Raw genomic sequence first — 26,450 nt, 5'->3', positions numbered from 1 at the left:
GACTTATGGACCTGCAGAAAATCAAGTGAGATCTCTGTCTAATTTCAAGGCAAACTGAGTGCACAGAAGGCAAAGCACGGACTGGATGGAGTGTATGAGTCGCTTCCTCCCACGCTGCTGTTGGTGGTGCAGTGAGGCCTGTCCCTTAGCACCAAGCCACTGGCTTTGACAGGACTTGTTGCATGCAAGCACACCTATGAGGAATGATGGCATTAAATATGGTCCCCTCATGGCAGAAGTACAAGTTGAGCTGTAACTCAGAAGGAGAGAGGAGCCAAAAATGAGAGCAAAAGTAAAAAGTAACACTGAATACACTTAGGGGTGTCAACTCATTGGGGGAGTAAGTAAGTTTACAGCCTGGTATTGTCGTGTGTGTGTGTGTGTGTGTGTGTGTGTGTGTGTGTGTGTGTGCGTGTGTGTGTGTGTTAGCTTTAATGAAGAACTTTTTCCCATCTTATTGAAAATACATTTTTTTCTCATATATTCTCATATAGTTTCTCTTCCATCTTCTCTTCCCTGTTCCTTCTCATTTGACCTTTTTAGGTTGAAATTCTCTTCTTTCACTATCTGTAGGACTGGGTTTGTAGGTAGATAATGCTTAAATTTAGTTTTAAGATGAAATATCTTATTTTCTCCATCTATTGTTATTAAAAGCTTTTCTGGGAATTGTAATCTAGAATGGCATCTGTGGCCATATAGAGAATCTGTCCAGGTCCTTCTGGCTTTTAGAGTGTCCATTGAGAAGTAAGGTGTTTCTCTGGTATGTCTGCCTTTATGGTAATTGGTCTCTTTTCCTTTCAGCCTTTAATATTCTTTCTTTGCTCTGTTACATTTAATGTTTTGATTATTATATGCCAAGTTGCCTTCTTTGGTCCAATCTCTTTTGTATTCTGTATGCTTTTCTATCTGGATAAGCAGCTCCTTCTTTAGGCTAGGATAATTTTCTTCTATGATTTTGTTAGAAGTATTTTTTATGTCTTTGATTTGGATTTCTTCTCTTTCCTCTATTACTATTATTCATATATCTTGTCTTTTCATAGTGTCCCATATTTCCTGGATGTTTGGGCAGGTTTTTTTTATTTTAAATGTAACATTTTCTTTGGCCAGGGTATCAATTTCTTCTATTGTATCTTAAATGACTGAGATTCTCTCTTCCTTCTCTTGTACTCTGTTGATGAGCCTTGTCTCTGGGATTCTTGTTAAAGTCCCTAAAATTTTCATTTTCAAATTTCCCTCGGTTTGGGTTTTCTTTATTGACTCTATTTCCAGTTTTAGGACTTTAATTGCATAGAATTTTCCACCAGGATCTGTTTAGTTCCCTGGGAATGGGAACAGAGAGTGAGGAGAAGTCATAAAAGGTAGTCTGCTACAGAGCTGGGGAGAGACTGGGGGATTGCTTCCTTGACTGGAGTATGCGATTTTTCCGTAAATACAGTATTTTTATTATTTATTTATTTATTTATTCATTTATTTATTGTGTGTGTGCTTGTGTGTTTGTATATGTGTGTGCACATACACACGCCACTTCATGAGTGGCATAGAAAACAAGCTTTGAGAATTTGTTCTTTCCTTCTATTTTCTGGGTCCGGGGATTTTCTTCAGGTTTGTCGGCTAGTAACTTCACCAGCTGAGCCATCACACCAGGCACAGGCACACTACTTCTTTCTTTTTTCAAAAGCGAGTGTTCTGGAGTCTGTGGAGATAGCTGGGTTGGTAAAGCGCTTGCTTGGCAAGAATGAGGAGTTGAGTTTAACCCTGAAAACCCTACATTAAAGAAGCTAGCAAGGTGACATCCACTTGTGATCCTTGTGCCGGGGAGCAGAAGACAAGCAGATCCACAGGACAGGCGGGCTTAGCCTACTTGCTGAGTTCCTGGTGCCTGTAAGGCGCTGCCTCAAAGACTAACGTGGACAGCATCTGATGAGTAACACCCAGACTTGACCTCTGACCTCTATATGCAAGCACAGCCATGTACACACACTTGTATAATCACATGCACCCTCTGCATACATACATTCCCATGGGTGGCAGGGCTTGTGTAGTGATTTCAAGACAACCCTTTTTAGCACAGTGTCTGATTCTGAATGGGGTGAAAGTCTCAAATAAATTCCTGGGATTCACAAGGCAGATCTAGGTGAAGGCTGTAGGTAGTTTAGCGGGAATAGACGCAGAAAGCCGCAAATTCCGATCTTCCTCTCCTAAGCCCACCCTCTGCCACCTGTGCCATCTTCCAAAGCAAATCAGGTGGTGGGAGTTTCTTCCTTAATTGTTTCTATAAGTCACTGCCTTTCTTAGAACTAATTTCAAACTTCAGAGCATGGTGTTAGCCCGGTATAATTTGGGCATATATACCCCTTGCTTCTTTTCTTAGGTTCCCATTGCCTATGCTCTCTGTATTACAGCCATACTGTCCTGTATTAGCTCATTCATGAACTTCTAACAACTACTACATTTCGTTCTCTACCCCTAATTCCTTTGCATCCAAAGATCACCCTTTCAATGAGACTTTCTTGTCAAATTATACCCCATTACAGTCTGAAAGAGGTATTGTCTGGCACTCATTTGTAATTATGAGTTTAATTTCATCCTTTCAAGCACTGTTTGGAGTGAGTATAACTGCTGAGCAAAATAGGCAGGGAGAAAGACAATAAATATACCCAATACACTGTATAACATGTCAACTGATGAATAGCATAGATAGGAAGGGGGAGGTGATGGGGGGGCAGAAGGACTGGGATGCTGGGTAAGAGTAACAGCTTGCAGTATCAAAAAGACTTCTCAGCACACCTCTATACTAGATAAAATCAACACAAAAAATGTCAAACCGTTAAGTGTAAAACTTAAAGATGCAAGGCTATATCCATGGAATCTGGGCATGGAATGTCCGGTGATCAGTGTTTGTCAAGGAGATTAATAAGCAAAATTCCATTTGTTATGCTCTTTCGAAATTCTCAGGCTGGCCCAGTGGCAGAATACACAGTGATTATGCACCAATGTGGAGAAACCACGCCTCACCCCAGAGTTTTGTTGGAACCGTCCCAGACTCCCTGTGGCAAAAGGGATTCCCCTGGCTTCTGTTTCCTGGTCCTTGTCAGATCTCGACTGGGTCTAACAGGGCTGATGAATCGCCCTGTCATGACGGCTCAGGGGCACTGGCAGTGACTTCCTGGGGGTGGCAGAGTATCTCACCGACACATAGCCACTCTGTTCCCCAGGGTATGCTGGATAGACTCGGTGTCTCATCTCAGGGGATGCAGCGTCTCATGATCTCACCCTCCTGATGTACTTGGGCATACACAAACTTTTACTTCCTGTATTTCCTTCTAAAAAACAAACAGCTTGGCTCCTAGGCAGCTTAGCTTTAAATTGGAAAACTCAGCCTTGCTTGACAGAAAAACAGTATCACAGCCTCCCCACTGCTGACAACAGTTTGTAATGTACAGCCCTGCAGGCAAGAACATAAAGGGTTGTCTACCGTTCTGAAACTGCAGCATCCAAAAAAAAAAAAAATCTCTCTTTACACAGCATCTTTAGATTGTTTCAGAAATTTCTCACCCCAAACTTATCTTATGATAAGTTTACCTTTAAATACTCAATAATTCTTGTATCTTTGATAACCAGTGTAGCTCTAGACATTATTGGGGGGAGATTTTAGTGTCAGACTCTGTCTGGGCTCTGGCAGTTTTAATAAACTAAGCTTGGCCACTTCTGAGACCACGTAAAGAGTCAGTTAATAAGGAAAAACAGAGAAAAGAGGGCTTTTTTTGTATTTTTTTTTGTTTTATAAATGTGTCCATATTTGGAAGAACAACAAATAAAAAAGCCCAGAGATTTCCCAAAGCATCTTCAGGGTCCTGATAAGAAGGTTAGATTTAATTAGATGGCAAGTGAGGTGCCCCAGAACCTTAGCATGGCATGGTCTATTTAGAATAGACTTTAATGTAATGCAAGTTCATGTTTAAGTTTCCCGGTGGACAGTTTTTTTGTGAAGAGTGTAAGAGACGACCACATATTAATTCTTTTACCTTACGATAGTCATTTTACAATATAGCTTATAATGATAACATTGTAGGATTTAGTTATACATCTTGTTACTGATAACTACAATGAGATTTTCGTATTTGAAGTTTTATAGCCAGGGAAAGAGGTGAAATAACTTTAGCATACTTTAGAATCAGATTCAGTGCTTTTCAGCCAAGGCCAGTGGCAACATGTTCTCTGCCTCTTTTCTCTCTGTGCTCTGCTAAGCACTACTTCTCCTGAGACTTTCCCAAGGTCTCAGTTCTTCCAGGAGTGTGTGGGCAAGGGGTTGCGTGTGTGTGGTCCCCACATCCCTGGCTCTAGAGCTTCAGGGTTTCAGTTTAGCGGAGCATCAAACCTCATTTCCTCCCAGCATCTAGTTTGATTGAAGGAAATGTGAACTCACCGCTTTATAATTAAGCAAACCTCTTTGCTCATTTCTATGTTCTGCCTAATGGATAGTTACAGATAAACAAAATCGGTAACTTAAAAAAGAAATGAGAAGCCCTACCCCTCTGTCTGAGGCTTGTTTTTCTGCTTAACAGTAGTGGAGGAGAAGCAGAAGGTGGACCTGGGTTCTCTTCTCAGCCACCTGGGCAGCCTTGTGCTCTCTCTTCCTTCCTAGCTGTGTGGACCCTACATGCCAATTAATAGTAATAAATAATCTGTTTGCAAGGGACAATGGTTACCTTGCAGATCATCTAATATCTATTAGGACGTAGGACAAAAAGATGAACCAGACACGCTGGCGAGTCCAAAGGATTCAATGAGGTAAATAGAACAGCTGAGTTCTACTCACTAAAATGTAATCCAGTTTTAGAGAGACTGAGGTAGTATAAAATGATTCATATTTAAGCAATAGGGACAAGGCTGAAAACTGGTCCCACTGAATACACCAAGAAACGACAGTATCTAGAAGGACCCTAGAATTTTTCCTTGGTCTGCAAAGTCACGGAAAAAGCCTGTGAGGACCCTGGAAACCTCACAGGACTCTGAATCTAGTTACTTTCTGAAGAGATGATCCAATTCAGTTTCTCTAAGTTATGAGAAACAAACATTCTTTTGTTTCTCTTTCTGCCTTGATTTGAGCTACTTCAAGGGGTGGGCGGTGGATCGAGCTGTGAGAGACAGCAAAGAAAACACAGAAGAATGTCGTTGTCGCCTCCCTTTGTACGTGAGTCTGCACACTGCAATGCTCACCAAGCTTTGAAAACCATCTCTAAAACTGAGCAAAGTGTTTCTCTTAGGAGACTAAGTAGTGCATTCCGAAATCCCACACGACCAATTGATAAAATCTATTTTATATTCACCTACAATTTCATTTCATTTGTTCCCATTCCTTAATGGCTTTGTTGTTTTAAAAACACGACTGGATTTTTCCGGCTTTGGGGAATTAAATGCAGACGGTGATCTTGGTTGGAGATCATGAACTGAATAGAGATGATCCGGAATAGGGAGGGGCAGCTCATGCCACCCAGGCAGTTAATGCATCTTTACCATATGTTCAGGATGCGCTGCATCTGGGGATTATAGCTCACCCTAGGAACTGAAGGATAAAACGAAATTGTTCCCTCACCAGTTATATTTTCTTACCTTCTCATTTTCTACCTTTTATTCAATCCTCCCTCTTCTCTCCAATTAAGATTTGACATCGTATAGAAATAAGCTCTGATTTCTCCCTGTTTAATGTTAGCCACAATCTCACTTTGATCTTAAAATACTCTAACTTTTGGAAGCTTCTAGAAGCACCAGGCTAACTATTGTAGAAGAATTCAGAAGATGCTGATGTGAAGATCTGGGCCATGGGTTCTGCTGTCACACATGCAAGGAGGTAGGACAAGAAAAAGCAGTTAGTTGCCCAAATGTTAGCCAGGACCTGATAAGTCAAAGGAGTCTTTATAAATATTTACTGTTGTGAATCAGACAAATGAAAAAAAAAACAACAACAAAATGCATGCTGCGTGGGATCTCTACCCACCACCATCTGTGGCTTCTGGGTGAGAAACGTTTTCCTGGTGGGGTTAGTTCGCCTGGTAACCGTGTATGTACTCTTACAGATAGCCGGAGAGTTGGGGCGCTTTCCTCCTTACTTTGGCGAGAAGGCTTGTCTGTGCATGAATTCTGAGGGTCATTTGTGCTCATCCTTTCTATCGGTTCTCACTGGGCCTTGAGTAGCTCCCCCTAGTTCACATGCTTGTCAATATCTCACTGAAGCCCCAAGGAATCACCTACTCTCTACACACCATTCTCTCTGGAGCCCAGCCTGCAGAGCCCACATTCTAGCCCCACCCAGACCTAGAAGACCAGCAGCCACATGTCCGCGCTCCCCTGACCACACAGGGGTCTCGTGACTCTTCCCAGGCAGTAAGCCAGAAGTCACCTCTGTCTGCTCCATCTTCTTGGATCACTGCATTTCTTTGTCTCTTGTCTAATTAATGTCTTCAAAGCCATCACCCCACTTTTTCTCACCTGTGTTTTTCTTCATGGTTTCATTAATTTTTGAAAATTTTATGTAGCCTAGATGTTCCTCAACTGATGAGTGGATCATGAAAATGTGGCACTTTGACACAACAGCATCTTATTGTGTAAAGCCACGAGGAATTGTTAAAGCTGCAGGAAAATGTTTGGAACTGGGAAATGCTAGACTGAATGAGGTTAACCCAGACTGAGACAGGCAAGTGGCACATGTTCTCACCCATGTGGACCGTAGAGTTTCGATACGTGTGTTTAATTTGTAGTGCCTGTAGAAGCCAGGGGAGTATAAAAGGAAAATTGGTGTGGAGAGGGAAGAAAAACGGGAGGAAGGGAGGACTGTCTGTGGTTGTTTCTTCGTTTGCTTGTTTGTTTGAAGTAAGAATCAAGTCTCCTGTAAACCCTAAAGTGACTCCCTTAGTTGAAATATATTCTCCCCTGATCCCATTTCCATCCTTCCTCCCTCCCCGCCATCCCAGTCCACTGAGCTTTCCCCATTCCTCCCCTACTCCCTTCTCTCTAACCCTCTCTCCTTCCAACAACCCTCCCACCCACCCCCCAAGCACCCGAGGTTACCTGGGTTCCAGATTCTTTGACATTGGTGGAAACGAAATGCCTCCAAGGATATTTTAAGGTCCTTAATACTGTTTTACATGGTTACTTTTTAAGCCCCGGTCCTGTGATCACAAAGTTATTATATGGAATCTGTGTATAAAAGTAAATGCTTATTTGGAGGCCAAGTAAAATGAAAAAATGTTGAAATTGTTTTTATGAGTCAGTAGTTTAATTTATGATTATAATTTATTTGAAAGGAAACTTTTAGAATTAAGAAAATCTCATCTACAGTTCATCTTCATAGTAATTAAATTTTAACAAGCACCAAACTTAATGAAGTTGCCAAATTTTTACATTTTGGACATCTCATTACATATTTTATAATGGTTTGGGGATGTTTTTCCTGTCTTTAAATTTTTAAAATGTATTTTCATGAACCCTTTAAGAAAGACTAAGAATTTGGACTGAAATACCTAAAGGGTAGAAACCCCTTAATTTCTCTTTAAACTCAGGATATTTGTGACTGTAGATCATAGTAGCTTTGTACTCATCCCAATATGGCATTTGAGTGCTAGAATCTATTTACTCATATGCCAGTAAGGCACATTTTCAAGTTCTAGTTTCCTCTTTGTTAGGCAGTAATTAAATCAAGTTCCTTCCTGTGGCCCAAATTATAGTCTTTATTCCAAACAGGCAAAACAGCTCCTAAAGTAAGATTCTTCCACAGGAATGGCCCCATCCCTGTACTTGATGTCATAGGAAAACAAGCTCTCGATCCCTCCCCACTACAGTACTAGTCAAAACCTCCCTTTGATTTTAGTTTTAAGCTAAATTTGAGAAGCTTCTAGAAACACCATGCTAAATACTGTAATACATCAGAAAATGTGTTATTGATGTGACGTGGGCCCTAGATTTTGTTGTCATACACTGAAAATAATGTCCCAATATCTGGCAATATCTGGGAAGAGTTTTGATCATCATACCTGGGATAAGAGGATGTCTGTCTTCATTGGCATCTTGTGGTCAGAGACCGTACATAGGGTTAAGCACCCAGAAATGCTCAGGATGACCCCTCACAGCTTTCTAGAAGACAGTCAGCAATGATAGGACTGGGGAATACTTTTCTAACTCAATGTGGGTTAAAAGTAGAGATTGTCGGGTTTACTCAGAATAGCAACACTTCTGGTAGTTTTCTTGTTGGCATTTTGAAAAGAACTATAAAGGCCATCTTAAAAGAAATTGATTAGTGTATGTTATATACAAAGAAGAAGGTCATATTTGGAGATACAGGACTACTAAGAACAATTTAACTCACATCAAGGTTGGACACAAAAGTTGCTAAGTTATGGACACTCATTTCCAAGACTATTTTTGTTCCCAGGAGTTTTCTAGACTGGTCAACAGATTTAATTTCAAACAGTTTGTAAATAAAGGTATTTATTTTCATCTTACTATCTCCAAGAATGTCTTCATCTATTTTCAGTATTACAAACATGGGTACTTGATCATCTTTAGTTGGTTTCATTTGTCTCAAGGTTACAACAAATTGGTATACTTCCCATGAATAAGAGGAAATCATAAGAAAATTCCAGTGGGAAACACATCCAAGGACACTGAATTGAGATTCCATTGAAATATGACTTGTAATATAGCAATACATACCTAGAGATGAAATGCTTCATCTGAGCTAGTTAACAAGGTAGGGTACAGCTTGTGAATATTAATTCTCCTCCTTTTCTATTATGTTTTAATTTGATATGGAAGTACTCAATCTTGAGTTTGTAGCCTTGAGGTAGTGGGAGTCTTTACATAATGAGCGGCAAGTACATGAGAAGAGTCTTGTGACAGCATCCATAGTCTGGAAAGATTCTGAAGGCATAAGTCACAAAACAATCCCACACCAGTTTGGATTTATGATTAATAAAAGGGTTATATATTTAACGAAAAAACTTACAGGTCACTGTCCTAGACAACAGCCCTCTGCACCACCAGGAAAGGAGTCTAGTAGCCAGAATCGGAGCCAAAAGCAAGAAAGCAAGTGCATGGCTTCTGCTGCTTTTTAGAGCAAAAGAGACCACACCCAAGTGGGCTGGTATCTTAAAGGCTATTGGCTGAAGGAGCAGAAGGAGCTCCCGCAGCAAGATTCCACAGGTTCTCATCTTCTGTGGAAGCAAAAGAAGAACCTCTTTTCCAAAGTAACATATCCTTAGACTCAAACTTTGAAGTCAAGAAACCTTTAAAACATATATGTTGGTTTATCTTAGCAGTCCCCAGAATCAAATGTCTCTCTGGAGTCAAAAAAATTCAAAGAAAGAATAATAATATACATAATCCAGACTCTCTGTATATTCTATTTTGATGTGGCTTGTTTTTCTTTATTACTATTACTTTTTCTGTGACCCTTTTAGAGGTCTTTTTTAAAATCTGAGTCTATCTTTATTATGTATCTCTAATTATTTTCTGACCAGAAGCATTGTTTTATTTTATTTATTTTATTTTATTTTATTTTATTTTATGTTAAGTGGGTGTGGCTAAGGCCAACAAAGCTGCTTTGCCTTTTGGCTCTGCCCAGTCCAATATGTTTGAGGTTCATTCATTGCCCCAGATTCAGGGTTGGGTCACATCAGGTCTATGTTGCCTTTAAACAAGTTGTAGCTCTCTGCTCACAAACACCATTTAAGTGCTCTGTAGCCAGACCTCCTGAAAGAGTCAGAGTTCGTTCTGGCAGCACAGCCCAGGAAGCTGCTCTTTCAAAACCGTGCACTATTTTTTTTGTTTTCTTTGCTATCTACATTCACTATACTTCAGATAAGTTGTCTAAAAATTCCTAATACTTATTTTATCGCAACAGTGATTTATATCTTTTAAATGTTAAAGATGCAGCTGAAAATCTGGATGAGTATAATAGGGTAATAAATTTCTGTATTTAATGGCCTTTGAAATTAAACTCTCTAATTAAAATTGTTATATTGGTAAAATGTGCATATAAAATATATCATTAGAAAATGAAAGGCAAGCAAGAATCTGGAAGAAAATAATTATGAAACATATATTTGATAAATGACATGTGTACAGAATACATAAAGAGAAATTGTACTTAAAAATAATACAGTGAACAAGCCAATCACAAAAGCTGCCATTTTTGAATAGACATTTCATAAAAAGAAATGTAATAATGCCTGGTACACATATAGAAATATGATAATTTATTTGTTATCAGAAAAAATGCAAGTTTAGAACCACAGTGAGATATTATTTCATACATACTTGAATGGCTATAATTAAAAAGGTAGACCATAAAAATGTTGTGTTCAGGATGTGTAGAAATATTGATATACTCATGATACAAATGTAAAAGAGTATGATTACATTGGAAGACAGTACCTCAGTTTTCCATTTTGTTGTTATTTATTAATTCTATGTAAAAATCATTTAAAATACTATCTATCTCATACCTTTGTTTTTCCTGGTAACTCTTATTACTCAAACATGAACAGGTTTTATTTTTTTGTATATATATTTCATTTTACTTAGTCGATACTAACAGGAAGTTACATTTGAATTATAAAGAATGATGATTAAATCTTAATATATTTGAAGAAGATAAAATTGAACAAAACAAGACCTGACTAATGTGTAAAACATATGTGTATCTCTTTCTTAATAAATACAATATTAGTTATTCCTAATTCCCAAATTTGAATGATAAATAAAGTAATAGATAAATTGTGGATGTTATTTCATTGCATTTTAAAATTTAAAAGTTGCCCAAGACTTAAAACTGTATATTCTGGTGAATAGAGATTACAAAGAATATAAATTATATTTGATCAAAGAAAAATTTAATTTACAATTAGAAATATGGCATCTTAAAATGAGAAGAAAAGCTAAAGTTTTACTTTGCAGACAGGTAAGGTATGGGAGAACTTAATAAAGAGTAATTAGCCAAATAAAGATGTTAGTAGGTGTGGTTGGTTATTCGAGTAGCCCTGATGTTCCCATGTAACTCTTCACATTGAAGTCTCCAACAACTGTTGGTCATAATGACACAGAAGCAGAAAATGGGAAAAGCAATGAGTAGCTGGTAAGGTCATCCATGGCCTATGTGTTGCTTTATTTCAGACAGAGAATAAAGCATGTTGTGTGTTTTTTTTCTTTTTTCTGAAAAGTCTCATAAAAATCTAAAATCTCAACTTCATTCCTCTTATTAAGAAAAACCCAAATTAACCTACGTCCCTAATAGAATATTTTCAGTTGTGGGCAAGACAGAGACGACCTAATAAAATATTCAGGAGTAATCTGCTATTGTCTCGCTACACGATTCCTGTAAGTGTGGGGAATAGATTATTGCTTTAATGTTTCATGTTGGGGTCAAACACACAGGTCAGGGGGCACACAGAAAGATAAGTCGGTGATGTGTTAGCCCAAAGTTGTTGATGGCTGTGTAGACACTAGAGCAAGGGCAAATAATCACAATTCAGGAAAGAAGGGAAATATTGGTGTTGGTAGTAGATGTTGGCCCCAAGGGCAGAGAAAAGGGCAGAGGCAAACAAGATTGGAAACCAGAATTAGAGACAGGTAGAGAATTCCTGGCAGGACGACAATAAGAAGTGTTTTATACTAGAAACTGTTTTATGACACAGGTTAAGACACAGTTGCAGTGTCCATGTAAGAATAGCTAGTTGTGTAAGAAGTTCCTTTTGTGGTCAGTTTCCCTCAGTGACTGTTCATACCTGGTATACATTTGTTACTAGTCTAACTCAGTTGTATTGTAGATCAATATTTTTACCTTGTTTGTACTCAGCCTGCCCATCTAGAGGGTAGCTGGCGTTTTTATGTTCATACCTAAGGGACTTCTCAACATGTGGTTCTCACATCTTGCAATCTCTCTCCGTTTCAGCCTGGACAGTTTCAGACAGTACAGTCTCACTACATGGTTTGAGAAATGGCTGTAGGCAACCACACGCAACGCAGTTACTCCATCATCCCATGTTTTATATTTGTTGAGGTAAGTACATGCTTTAAGCTATGAACAACTTATAATAGCAAATTTCATGCTGAAGACATGTATTCTTTTATGAAATTATTTAATCTCAAGATTGGGTCAAAGTTGGATGGTACAAATAGAAAATTAATAATTTTAAAACTATATTGATTAAATAAGAAACTGCAATTAAGCAGGTTTTGAAGCTGTCTTTGGGACACAGTTTATTCTTTGTTATTCTGTTTATTTCCAATGATCCTGTGAATATATTAGCTATGAAACTGAATGCAGCACTTTAATTAAATTCTCCTTTAAAAAAAAATCAATATCCTTTTCCAGAAACTCAGTAAGGCAGGCAGTTTACCCTAGACTGTGTTTTTTCTCTTTGAAGTTCATGGGTGAGAAAAATAGAACTGACCATTTGCACTAGGCATTTGCCCCTATGATGTCAGGAAACTTGTATGATGAGTTTGTCCTTCTATCGTGCATCTCTGTGAGTTGCTCCACTATTGCTCAGGCATCTGTTTTGCCAGCTTCCAACATCCTTCCTCATAGTTGTTTCCTCAATGAAGTATTTGCTGTGGAAAAGACAAAGATATTGTCATTTAGGAAATTGGGGATCTTATGGCCAAAACTCTGTTCCCTAAGTTATCGGAGAGTAAAATGTTGATTTTTCCAACCATATTAATATTTTGGTCTTTTTGAGATAAGTTATCTAAGGAATTATTTTATCATACATATAAGGCTTTAAATATGAACTGTAGGAAGCTGAAAAGTACTTGAGCATCCAGTCTGGATAATGTGTGTACCATTCCAAGGCTTGGCTGTAGCATCTTTTTGATTGACTGGGAATTATGCATGTTGATGTATTTATTATCTGTGAAAATAGGTACTTAGCCCAAACTACTACCTATCATAGCAAATACAGACTTTCAGTAATTGTGAGGGGGTTTAACTTCAGTTTGTCTTTGTTTTGTTTTGGACACAGAATCTCCCTTTTTGGTCCAGACTGCCTTGACCTCATGACAATCCACCTGCTTTAGCCTTGCAAATACCATTATGAACATATATGCCCACACCTACCTAGTAACATATGCAGCCTATGACTCATAGTATCATAGTGATCTTTTAAGTTTAAAGCTATTCTGATCTATGAGTTTCATCTGGTGATCATTTAGGGCCAGTTTAGTATTACCCAGCAGTTCACTCTGGCTGATATTTGTGAAACAGCTTGCTTGAATTGCAGGATCTGGTGGAATAGGAGAGAACGTCAAAGTGCATAGAGAATAAATTAAGCTAAAATTCTGGAAGCATAAACAAAGAACTCATTTCTATAACACGCGCATGCTGCCTTCGACTTGCTTCACAATGTCATGGAGACCAGTTAGATAGGAACAACACGGTATGTGAATTGTGGGCTCCACCTCTTCTTGTTGAAGTTGTAATGGAGGGAGGGATGCTTTTTTCTTACTGCTTATGTAGAAAATGTAAAGAGAGTGTCATTTCCTTTTGTTGTTATAAGAAAAATAAAATGTATAGTATTCTAGAGAATGCTAGGGACTAATCCATCAGCCATCATCTTTATCCTCCCAGAACACTTCTATTTTAGGCACCCTCCCCCCAAACAAACAGGAACCAAGCCTCAAAGTAAAGAATAACTTGTTTCTGGAAACTGTTCTTTCCGACAGCTTTTAGCTCTCTAATGTGTAATGTGTAATGAGCTTGGCTGGTGAAGCAAAGCTAGAGAGATTAATCACCCTTCTGTAGCTCACTTTGATGCTGACATAAATCTGAGTTTGGAAACCTGGGAGCGGAGAGACAGTTGATTCTTTTTCTTGCTGTACTGTAAATCTTATTTTGCAATGGAGTTTAAGATACATCACTAATGTCTCTTCAGATTAGGCTGAAACAGAACTTAGTTGAAAAGTAAGATAAAGAAAGTGAACCTGAAGGTGACTCCATGGTTCTCATCGATTTCATTCATAGAAAATGGATAATTTTCCCGTGTTTCTTCCAAGCAATGCAGCAAGAGTATTAGAAGATATAGCCCCAAATAACTAAAATGTCAATTGCATCCGTGAATATTGTTTTTTAATTAAGAAAGACATTAAACACAATAAAATAAATCTTACAATTTTGCCATATTTGCATCAATTTTCTTTTGACTTTTTGCTGTTGTTTTTGTTTTTTCACTCCAAGGAAAATAAAATGCTACAGGTATGGCCAAAGCCCTACAACATGGAATATGATTCATGTGTACCTTTTATTTTTAATACAATGTTAATTAAAATACAGTTCCCTTTCGTACATCTAGCCCCTCTGTTCAACTCCTTCCAGGCCCTTCTTATCAAACCGATAGCCTCTTCTGCCACAATTATTAGTGCTACACACATGTACATGTGTGTGCAAATATATAAACACAACTTGATGAGTCTGTTTTTGTTTGTGTATGAATTGTTTCAGGCTGACCACATTGTATTAAACAACTGGCTCATCCTGGAGAGAAGCTAACTTTTCCTTCTCTGTTGTAACATTGCATTTTGTGTGTGTGTTCAGGTTTCGTGTTTTAATTAGCTCCATAAAGGACATCCTAAACACATCAGACACAACAGAATATCTTTTCTTCCAGTATTAAAAAAAATGACATTCACAAACATTTTAAAGATTACATTGCTATTTAAGGCAAAGAGCAATTCCTCTGATTAAAGCTGAGGATAGCATTTGCCTATGTTTATAAAAATAAATATTTGGAAGGTAGTTTAGTGCTGTGTTAATTTAGCTAAACAACAGTAGTAAGTCCTGTCTATTCAGCCACAGGATTTTTACTGGGTTTGTAGTGAATTCTCTCCTGTGGGGTGAGCCTCACATCCAATCAGAGACCAGGTGGTTACTCTCATCACGGGCCTGCCACTGGCCCATCAGTGAGCCCATTTTGCCTGGCAGGTTGTTTCTAGTTTGTAGGGTTCACATCTAGGTAAGGCCATCAACCCCTTTCTCCTATGGCAGCCTACATAGCAACTCCTATTATTAGGAAAACAAACCAGCAGGAAGGATGCTTTCAGCTCAGCTCTAGATTGATTTCTATAGACCCTTCATCCAGGATGTATCTTCAGCAATAGGATCTTATCAACTATTCTGGTAAACAACCAACACAAGTGACCAGAGTACTGTTTTGTGGACCTTTGGGCTTCCCTGATTGACAAGACCTGAGGAGGAACTGGAGCAGCATTTCCAGATAGCCATGATTTTATCCTTTTAGCTCATTCCTTTTAGCACCTATAATTTTTAATTGGATTACAAAGTTTTCCATTGGATTACAAATGTTTCCATTTGGTTATTTCACACACCCCTCATTTAAGTTAACTTTTAAAAATCCTGGGTTTGTTTTTAAACATCATCCTTCTCTATCATGTTATTTTGTAGCTTCTGGTTTTCTCGCATGCCTTTCATTGTACCAGGCGCATTTTGCAAACTCCCAGGAAAATGGGCTGTGATGAGTCCTCTTATTTGTTGTGTCCACTGCTATAGCTCACAATGGAAATATTCTTTTGGGATTCATGTGGGTACTAGGCTTGGGGAGCAATGCTTCGCAGGGGTCTTGCACTTTGATTTTATTATTTGGAGCCTCAACCTCCAAAGCCCCCGAGTCAGAGTGCCCTGTCTCTGTGTTGTTTGTGTGTTAGCAGGTAGATTCCATGAAGCCTGTTTTTTTCTCCGAAGTGAAAAGCAACTTTTCACGCATGCTGGCTTTTACACAAGACTTGCACTTTTAACACAAGTCCTCATTCCTGAATCGGGGACACTAAGACCCAAATCCCAAGATTGAGACTGACCTGTAACCCTTGCTCTACCCCACCAGGATCCACTGGGGCTTGCATTTATGAAGTACCATTTAGATTTTTAGTACCTGTTTTGATTCAACTTTCCTGTGAGTTCAACAGAAATAGAAAGAGAGGAGGGAGGGAGAGAGAGAAAATAGAGGGAGAGAAGGAGAAGAGAGGGGAGGAAGAAAGTTAATCATTAATAGGTATTTATACTAGCTTTGTATCTAATATTTTTGGTCCATCAATGCACTTGTTAATGCAACAAAACTTTCAGTATCTACAGTTTCCCAAAGTCATAATGTGTTTGCCTTTTTTTGAATGTTTTGCATGTACTTTGGCTTCTTATGTAACTTGGATCTTACAAAACTTCTTATAAAGCCAGCATTTCTTAGCCTTGGTTAAATGAATCTATGATACAGAAAGAGGATGAGATACACCTGCTGCCCATTATGGAACTCTCCCAGGCGTTCTCTTGGTTGTTTCTATGAGCACAGCCTGGGACAGGGCATGTTTGGTTTACTCCTGGCAGTTGATCAGAACAGTCTCTAACCGTCATCTATAATTCAAATTCTCTGGTGCAATAGGAACTTGCTTTGCACTCACCTAGAAAAAGCTGAAGGGAGTTGCCTGATGAAGCAGTTAGCAGCATGAAGGGTCTCACTGGGGGTAAGAAGTCAGGAGCAGCATTGCCCTGGGTAGTCCTAGCACTAGATTACAAGAGCACAATTAGTGAATGGACCAAAGGGAGAGGCAGAGCATTGATGGAAACAGGGTAGATTGAGACACAAGATATAAAATGAGCAAGGAAGGGCATTCTGGAACCCAAGGCCTAGAAGGCTGGGCATGCAGAATGGATCCTTTGTAATCTCCCAGTGCCTTCAGGTTTTGTCTCTGACCAGAAGTTCTGAAACAGAAAGATTGCCAAGTGGATAATGATCTTAGAGAGAGAGGTCTTAGCACTAATGAGAAAGAAATCCAGAACACCTAAAATTCCAAGATGATCCATGGTGGTATTTCTTACCAATAGACGCTTTTCACTGATCTAATCACAGTAGAATAAGCAAAAAGTGGCAAATGGACTGGACAAAAGCCAGAGATGACTTCAGAGTAGGAGAGAGACCCTCCATTTTAACAGGAGGCATAGACCATGTCAACTTCGTTTCTGCGCCTTGCGGACAACAATATTTTGGGAGTCAAGACACAGGACTTAGAATATAATAGGTAAAAAAATTAAATTATGAGAAAGGAGTCGGGCGTCTTTCTGTGTTCTAAATTCATACTCATTGTGTTCTCCTCGGTAGCCACCCTGCCCCCTCCTGCATCCTACTTTATTTATCTTGGCATCTCTTTTTTAAATATAATTAAACTGTTTCCTGAAATGTTGAATTTATTGACATTTATTTTTTCTGTTATTTCAGCAACACAGTTTATACTTGAGAATCTATAAAATGATCATTTCCTAGGGGAACCCTTAAATTGGTGTCTCAAGAGTCTGAACAATACCAGTGTGCATTGTTTATGGTCTCCATGCTCCCTGAGGAAAAAACATGCATTTTTTCCAAAATGTTTAACAGTAAAATGATTGTTTCGGACAAATTTCTCCACATACAAATACTATATTCTCTGTAAAAATTTTGAATAAATCGCACCTCCAAATGTCATTCAAATGAATTTGTGCTAAGATCAGACTCTATATGGAGCTATGCTTCCTCAAAAGGTGATACCGGGGGGCTAGAAACCTTTACACAGTGAATGTGGACAAGGCTTGATATGCATGCATGCCACAGTATTTTTCTCCATTTTGATAGTTGATTGTGCTTGCAATTTTTATTGCCTAGGTTTTGCAATTAATTTTTTTCAGATTGAACCCAACCCACTGGACAGTGATGATAAACCACATCCTGGGGATAAAGAACATGATGTTCAGCTAGAACGCTATGATTCTGAGTGCATTTCTCTAGGGCAAAAGAGAAGGACCCCCACATTACTTTTGAACATTGAGTGCTGTCAGTGCTTCTGTTATCTTAAGTGCCTCAGGTTCTGGAAGAAGGATGCCTCCTCCCCCGTCTTTCTAGTCTGCTGTGTTAACTATTTATTTCTGAGCCTCACATTTTGACTCTTTTAGAGTTTTATACCTAATTCATGTCAAAATTTTGCTATGAAGCTTCTGGCTTCAAGTCCTGGCTCTATCATTTATTGCTGTTAGAAAATTGAATTTATCCTCTAAGACTTCAATTACTTTGTTAAATAGAAAGAAATAGAACTGCATCATGGGAGCTTTTGAAAAATTAATGAAGCGAGGCCCCTGAGCATTCTTGTTGAGGAATATGAACTTGGCAAGAATAATTTTAAGGTAACAGTTCTGATACAAAGATGAAAGTAAGCCAACTATACACTCATGCCTGTGTGAGCATATACATGAGCGCGCGCGCGCACACACACACACACACACACACGCACATGCACACCACACTAATACACACAAAAGCCAAAGCCTGACAGAAGAGACAGCCTCCAGATAGTTTAACCCCCTGACACATGAACTTTCAGGGCTTAGATCCTTTTAGGAAGAAACTTCAAGGGTTTACTAAATAACAGAACAATAAAATGGTGTGATTTCTAAATTACAATGACAAATATTAATGACACAATGTACAGGTTTGGTACCCATGAAGGTTAAAAAAGAGCATCAGATCCTCTGGAACTGGGATTTCAGACAGTTGTGAGCTGTCATGTGGATGCTAAGACCTGAGTCTGGGCCCTCTGAAAGAGCAGCAAATACTCTTAACCACTAAGCCATTTCTCTGGTCCCAAAATAACATTGTTTTCAAAATGTATTTTGAGTGACTTCAACTAGACTCTGTTGTTGTAGGATACTTGTACTCTTTGTGAAAAATGTGTTTGTTCTGTGACTGCTGAAATAAAAAACTGAATGGCTAGTAGCTAGACAGGAAGAATAAGCAGGATTTCTGGGGAGAGAAAGAAAATAGAAGATAATAGAGGTCCAGAGGAGACACCAATGAGACATGGAGGGAGTCGGACATACAGAATAAAGAAAGGTAAAAAGCCACATGGTAAAATGTAGATTAATAAAAGCAGGTTGATTTAAGTTATAAGAACTAGTAGTACAAGCCTAAGTTAAGGCTGAACTTTTATAATTAATAATAAGTCTCCATGTCATTACTTGGGAGCTGGCAGCACAAATAAAAGTATGATTATGTTCTATATAATAGAAAAAAATCACTAAATTCTTTATAACTTAGCTATATAGAATTTCAACATTTTGACATTTCTTGGTTTGAATTTAAAACATAATGATACTTACCTACCTGATACAGCCAAAACTCCCATGTACTCTTTTTTACAGGGTCTCATTTTTCTCTTTGTCCCCTCAGAAGTCATTACCAAGCTAGGTTTGGCGCATACAGTTTTGTAAGATGTGAATAATTATATAAATATGCTTTAGTTACTACTGTGCCTTAATGTGTCATAATATTAAATTCAATTGTATTTATACTGAGGTATCTAAACATGATTATACACATAGTTAGAAGTGTATGAAAGATTAGACAATGTATACAAATAGCCCCAGGTTATTGATCCTTGCTGTATGGGATAGATTCTGTCACCATAACTCACTGTGCTAAGCGCTAGTGGCTTGACTGACATCCAGGCTTTCTTATACTGTAATCTTTTCCATCATAGACTGAGGGTACAACTCCCCCCCTTATTTGTTTTTTGAAATCATCTGCCATCTGTCGTGACCCCATGTGAGGGGGACATCTGTCGGGGTCCAGCCTCGACAGGTTCACGGGTAGATGCATGTGGATTAGAACCATTAGGCAGACAGAACAGAGATTCAAAGGAAGACACAGAGTAGAGCTGGGAGGGCAGCCCAGTGAGTACTGGATTTGCCTGCATTTGTTTTCCATATGCTTAAACATTTCAATCTAAAAGCAGGGAAGAAGGCAAAAGACTGATTTGCCAAGAAACAAAGAACAAACAGAGCAATTGCCTCTTCAGTACCTGAAATATCCTGAGTTAAGTATTCTGTTGTTTAGGCAGGACATTCACTGACTACACCTTAGGTCAAGCATACTGTCGGCAGACATTCCCTAGGTCAAATCTCTTCTCATAACCTTGAAGGAGCAAGAATAGGCCTGAACTCTCTGACCTTTGGTCAAAGTGGAACAGATCCACATACATGGACTCAAACAGATAAAAAATATTCAAAATATTCACTTTTTTTTTTAAAAAAAGGACAGTTAAAATATCAGTTTGTGGACCAAGTAGTTTGACAATATACTGCAAACTCCAAAGCATAACTCTACCTTCCAGAAACAATCATAAATGTGAACAGGCTTTGCTACAAGATGATTCATTATTTTATCATAATGTCGTCTGTAATGCTGAAATTGAAAGTCCTACCATTAAAGCAGGAGTGAATTTGAAGATTCTTGCCCATCATATAGTGAAATAATTCAGATCCATTAAAATTACATTGAAAGAAATAGGTGATCCCATGAGGAAATAATACAATTAGATAGTTCAATAAATGCAGAAGGCAATGAATTCAGAATAGTTGTAATGTGAGTTTCCCAGGCTTTGTCAGTCTGTGAGTACGAATGGCAGACACCATGGTATCAACATGAATCAACATACCAGTGACCAGTGACCATGGCTGACATCTGATCACACAGGATTCTAACAGTCCCATTGGCCTCTCCAGGTATGCCTGGATGCCTGGGATATCTATCTGCATTCACGAAAGAGTCTCTGTTCTTCCTTCCTTCCTTCCTTCCTTCCTTCCTTCCTTCCTTCCTTCCTTCCTTCCTTCTTTCTTTCTTTTTTTTCCTTTTTTGGATGTGGTCTTACAATATCTCCCTAGCTGGACTGGAACTCTCTGTGTAGACCAGGATAGCCTTAAACTCACAGAGGGCCACCTGCCTATGCCTCCTGAGTACTGGGGTTAAAGGCATGGCCACCACACACCACTGGGGCACTGTATGCATCTTAAACTTCTTTTAATAAAACTCAGGCATGAATCCTATAAAGCCATGTATTTGTTGAAGGACCAGTACTGAAATGCAGACAACCATTCCCTCTCTCTCTCTCTCCTTCTCCTTCTCCTTCCCTCTCTCTCTCCCTCCTCTTATTCAGTTTTGCCATGTGAATTCACCCATAAAAAGTGAATTTTGTGGCCCATAGCCTTATTAACCTCTCAGACATACTAGGCACATTAGATTATTGGCACTAAATACTATACTCTTGGTTAAATAATCTTTCATGCAGATGGAGAATCACAGATTTAAAATTTGGTGCCATTTTGGCAATATATATGTGTGCTTATAAGAGAATAAATGCACAAAAGCTATTGTTTTTCTCTGGGTATTAGAATTAAAAGTACATGCTTTCATGAATGAATATTACTTTTGTCAAAAAATAACTATTTTTCAAGATTACATTATCATTGGCATGGTTCCCAATGAAATTCTTTATATAAAAAATGGTTAATCTTACTATAATTTGAAAATTAATTATATTTACAAAACCCTACAGCGTTTCACATCATTTCTCAGGGAAGAACTGATTGAAGCAATAGTGCGAATTTTTCTTTCTAACGCTAGACATTTTTACAACATAGTCTATGTGGTCTTCACCAATGCCAAACCCCAGGGGGTATTGTTACAAATAATTATAATCATGCTTCCTTTGTTGGTCTTGTTTAGGGAAGTGTATTTGAATATTTTAATTTCTTCTTTGATTATAGGTTAATATGTTAAATTGTTCATTATGTAAAAGAAATGATTGTTCTTATTTTCAGTTTTAGAACTGTACTTCCTATACAAATGCACAATTATCATTTTTCAACTCAACTGGCAGCTCTGGCTGAGGTACCCACCATGATCCTCAGTCTCTGGTGCATATTAAATGCAGTATCAGAAGTATCTTTTTTCTATAGTTAACAATTAACGCATGAACTCCCCATCCTAAACAAGCCACTGATTCAAATACTTTTCAGATAACTGAAATTCAGAGATCAAGTAACTTGTTCAATATCACACAGTAAAAACCAAACTAGATTTACAGACAAATTTGTAACTTTTGACCCTGCCATAATGAATGGAAACTTACTCATTAGTGGAGTTTTCAAAAACAGAATTGTAAAAATCATTTCAATTGTTTCAAGTGAACAAAGATGACAAACAAGGAAGAAAGGTTAGACATGGAAGGGCTGGCTAATAGTGTGGAGTGGTTAATATGTTCAACATATAATATGTGTCGGAGTCCAGCCTCACTAAAATTACCTTTCTTCCAGAGCAGAGGCGGGAAAATTTAGAAATACAGAAAGACAAGAAGAAAAATAATAAAATGCATAGGATAGTATCAGGAGGGAATTTCAGTGAGTACTGAAAATTCGCCCTTGTTTAATTTTCCAACAGCTTAATATACCCTTGACTTCAAAAGGTAGGACTAGAACAAAAGGACTATATTAACATACAAATTGAAAGTCATGGGGTACAGTCATTGCTCATGCCCTTGTCTCATGCCCTAGACCAAGCACTCTGTAAGCTAACCACACCCTGGGTGGAATCCCAAGTTATTTCCATAAAGGGACCTGGAACCTAGTTGGATCCTTAGACTTTTGTTTTAGGCAGGAACCAACTATTTTCCTATTTCAGGAGCACAAGGTCTGGCAACTAGCCACACTTGTTAACAATAGCCTTCAGAGAGCAGAACTCTGATGTACAATTAAGTGGGACCTATGTTTGAGTTAGAAGCACAATAACCTTGAATGAACTTAAAACAAGTCCCAAACTCTCTGACCTTTGGCCTCTTTGGGCCTCCACAAATATGTACCTGTACAAAATTTAAACTTTTTAAAATTTAAAATGTTTACAGCAAGAACAATTATATAAAGTACACTATGGTATATGTTGGTGGACTCAACCTAGTATAAGAAGGAACCCTTGAAAGCAGGAGATCCCAGGTCAAGTGAAGAAACAGGCTCTTAGGAGGAGTGCCCCCAGAATTAAACTCAGATAGTTTAATGTGGGCCAAGACTTAGAGAGGCCATTGGAAATTGAAAGGCAGAAGGCAGCTTTAAGACTGTAGCTTATAGGATCCTGTGGGAAATAGTAACAGGGAGACTTTCAATAGAGACACAAGCTCCACTGTGAAAGACCCTGCAGGTTTTGGGAAACCAGAATATCCTGGAGTATACAAAACTTATGCTTCATCAGTGACAGGGAGCATAAGAAATAGTTCTGAGAACCTGTGGCTTTGTATTAGAGTTTTACTATTTACCATCTCTTCCCAGACTGCTGAGTATCCTTCTGAGAAAAACAAATATCATGGTCCAGGGGTTCTATTGTTCACTGTCAGTAACAAGCTTTAATTTTAGGCCACCAACCAGGTACTCCAAAATCATGACACGGAGAACTCTTACTAGTTATAAATACTCAATCTAGCTTAGGCTCATTTCTGGCCAGCTCTTTTAACTGAAATTAGCCTGCTTCTCTTTATCTTTCTTTTGCCTTGGGACTTTCTGTTTTTCTTCCCTTCTATATATCGTACTTTCATTGCTTCTCACGTCTGTCTGACTTCTTGCCCCAGGCATCTCCCTCTTTATCCTCATTCTCTTTGTTCTTCTCCTTCTTCCTCTTGTTCTCCTTCTGTTTATTCTCTCTCCCTGCCAGCCCCACCTATCCTTTCTCCTGCCTAGCTATTGGCAGCTCAGCTCTTCAGTAGGCCAATCAAGTGCCTTGGGCAGGCAAGGTGAAACAAATGCAACAACTCAGCCTTACATTGCTAAACAACTGTAACACAGCTTCACACATTTCAAATAATGTTCCACAGCATAAATAAATGTAACACATCTTCACATTGGTAAAGTAATAGCCCACAACAACTGTCCCTTTAGAGTAATAGAGATGTAATGATGAGTGTATGTTATGAAAGTCTATGTTATTGAAAATGTCAGAGCACAGTGCAATGTTTTGTGCAGGATCATGCATGTTCCTCTTTAGCACAACTAAGAAAATGTTTCAGGTTTGAAAAAGACAGTCTCAACAATAAGCCCGATTTTGATAGTTAACAAAGTTTGCATATTGGTTCCTTATGGTAGGGACTTGAAAGAGAAAACAGATCTTCCTAAGATTCCTAAGTACACATATACTACAATGAATTCACTATCTATCCCAGTGTCAACTCTTCTACTTTCTTCCCAAGTCCCTGCCTTTAAAAGAACATGTGTTGTTCAGTCTAATGTGAGAATATCTGATAATATTTTTGTACTGATGCATCAGTAATGGGATGTATAAGTGATTTTCCGTTGAAGTGAGTTTCCAGAATTATACCTGCAATGTTAATTCACCCACATACTCATCACAATTCTTTTATGAATATCAACTTATATTTTCAAAGTAGAGCATGTAAAATGATACACATCTATGGTCTTCTTCCCCAAGACATTCATTGTCCTGTGTGGGACTGAGTTGAGTCTTTGGCTTCACTAGAACAGGATTTTCATGCTTGGTCTAGAGACAACCTTCTTTGGAGTAACTGCTAAGCTAGTGAAAATTTGGGTACCTGCACCCAAACTCTATTTATCAGAATGAAAATGTGTTTTTCTCAATAAGTTCTTTTGCATTCTTTTACAAAATATAAGAATTAAATAAACCTATTTTAGATTTCTATATCCATAGTCACACAGGATATATATTAGGTGCTGACAATACCCCTGCCTGGTTTCCTGGACCCAGTCTAAGGATGCTCACACTGCCCAAAACTATCATACTGAATTAGTCCTCATCCTAAGACTTCTCTGGTTATAACATCACATTATGCCTATGTGTTGATTAAGTGATTTGGGACAGAGGCCTGAGCACTCTGTACTTAAGAGGAAAGCTCCATGGTAGAATGTTTCTAACGGGAATCTAATATAGCCTTTCACGGGGTCCCAAGCAAGATAGAATGACCATTGCTCCTAGTGATAATATATTCATTCATAATCTTGTTACCTTCCCCCAACACACACCCTTAGTGTATTTCCTAGGATAATTATACTTGCCTCCACACCTCTGTCTCAAAATTCACTTCAGAGGCCAACCAAAATAAAAAAGAGAAAGTAACTGGAATTAGAAAAAAATAACCCAACTGAATTAGCAATAATGTTTGAAGAATAGAGGACTAAAAAAGCATTTAAGATATGAGATTAAGGTAATTTTATTAAATAAGATCCTTGTGATCTAGAGTGCTTTATAACTTACTTAAAACTGAGTCAATTTGGGAGGATTTTTTTCACAAGTGCTCTCATTTCTGTGTGTTTACTTAGCTTTGTATGAAATCTAATGTGTACAAAGATCCTTAACAACTAATGCATTCCAGTATTTTAACATTAAATCCCATAATTCTCCTTAAGATCTTCAGATCTTCTGGGAATATATATATTGTTTATACCACACAGAAATTAGGCTACTCAGTAATGAATAAATTTTCTTTGATAATAGACAGAAGAATGCTGAGACCAAATAAGTAAATAAATAAATAAAATGTACATGGTGTTTGACCTAATATCTTAGTCCATTTGTGTTACTGTAACAGAATATTTGATACTGAGTAATTTATAAAGAACACAAATTTATTGTCTTACAATTATGAAACTAGGAAATACAAGATCAAAGCCCTGACAGGTTCACTATCTATGAGAATTGTTCCGACTGCTTTCAAGATGGGGTCCTGCTGCTGTGTTGTCTGGAGGAGAAGAACATGCTGTCACAATACGTGAAACATCCTGTATACGGACTTTAATCCCATTGACAAGGAAAGCACTGTCATGTTCTAATTGTCTCTTGAAGATCTCATTTCTCAGTAGTATCAAATTGGTCATTAACTTTTAACACCTGAAAGGTATTGCGTGGCTGTTTATGGGAAAACAGGAATAAACATCACTTCGTCCAACACTGTACCCTGACAATAGCCCAAAGAAGTGATTTCACACAAATACAGCTCAGTGAGTCTATTGACGTTATATATAGTTCCCTTAGTCTTGGAATCTTCATTTTCCTGCCAGGAGAGAGTGTTTCTGAGGCAAAACAAATGGGCACATTTAAATTAAGCCTCTAACAATAATTCCAACCCTTTATTATTAAAATGTAAGTTCTTCTCAGGAAAATTCCTTCAGTCTTTCCTCCGTCTTTGTTCAAGACAAATCACCTTGAAGATGAAACATTGCTGTGCCTAATTTTCAGCCTGAGGGAAGAAAACATGATATATAAGGGCTATGTTTGAATTTTAGGGTCTGGGATAATAGCTTTGTGACCTTCAGTATGCCCCAGTGGAATACCAGTTTTCTCATCCATAAAACGACAACATAATGTGTTTTTCTGGGTTGCTTTCAGCGTTAAAAATGCAACCCATGACCAGGAGGGTATCAGCAGTCATTGGCTCACCAACAGCCTACCTACAAGTGTTGTGTGACGGTACATCATTTCTCAGTTCCGCAAAGCCCCGGAGGCATCTGATCACACAGTTCAGTGCAGCTTGATCTTTTCATGTCATTTTTCTCCCAGTCACTCAATTGGTCCAAGCAA

At 38.3% G+C, this 26,450-nt stretch overlaps 1 protein-coding gene across 1 annotated transcript in view; it reads left to right on the top strand.

Moving 5' to 3' along the window:
• Positions 1-26,450, top strand: part of Plppr1 (phospholipid phosphatase related 1) — a 235,723-nt gene that overhangs the window by 118,487 nt on the left and 90,786 nt on the right. Inside the window, exon 2 of the mRNA XM_048420381.3 lies at positions 11,948-12,055. Coding sequence (XP_048276338.1) covers positions 11,993-12,055 — 63 coding nt within the window. The 5' untranslated portion in view covers positions 11,948-11,992. The remainder of the gene's footprint in view (positions 1-11,947; positions 12,056-26,450) is intronic.

The sequence above is a fragment of the Myodes glareolus genome, chromosome 16 (genome assembly GCF_982192425.1).
Source record: "Myodes glareolus chromosome 16, mMyoGla1.1, whole genome shotgun sequence".
Taxonomy (NCBI): domain Eukaryota; kingdom Metazoa; phylum Chordata; class Mammalia; order Rodentia; family Cricetidae; genus Myodes; species Myodes glareolus.
The sequence above is the reverse complement of the archived record's forward strand: the minus strand, read 5'-3'. Positions and strand labels throughout refer to the sequence as shown.